Here is a 294-nt window from a genome sequence, read left to right on the forward strand (position 1 = left end):
AGCAAAATGAACCTACATATCATCCTGGTGGTCAGCTCCCCCCTCCTCTGCCACCAGCAGCTCGTACTCCTCAGCCGCATACCGATCCCACTCCGATACCTGCAGGAACTAGGAACAGTCATCCACAGTGTAGTACATCTGGTCCTTAATATCCTTTAGTTTAACTGTTATCAGTATTGTTCATTGAAAAGTGGAATGTATGATGATAAAATGAAGTTATTCACATTCATCCATAGTCTAACTTTTTTATTTTATTTTTTTTTCAAAATGCTATTATCATTCTAAATTCAAAGA

At 38.1% G+C, this 294-nt stretch overlaps 1 protein-coding gene across 1 annotated transcript in view; it reads right to left on the bottom strand.

The window, feature by feature from the left end:
• Nucleotides 1-294, bottom strand: part of LOC119585037 (serine/threonine-protein phosphatase 2A regulatory subunit B'' subunit beta-like) — a gene marked incomplete at its 5' end in the record, with an annotated part of 15,978 nt that overhangs the window by 4,408 nt on the left and 11,276 nt on the right. The window contains 1 exon segment of the mRNA XM_037933654.1: nucleotides 17-108. Within this exon segment, the coding sequence (XP_037789582.1) occupies nucleotides 17-108 (92 nt within the window).

Source organism: Penaeus monodon, chromosome 19 (genome assembly GCF_015228065.2).
Source record: "Penaeus monodon isolate SGIC_2016 chromosome 19, NSTDA_Pmon_1, whole genome shotgun sequence".
Taxonomy (NCBI): Eukaryota; Metazoa; Arthropoda; class Malacostraca; order Decapoda; family Penaeidae; genus Penaeus; species Penaeus monodon.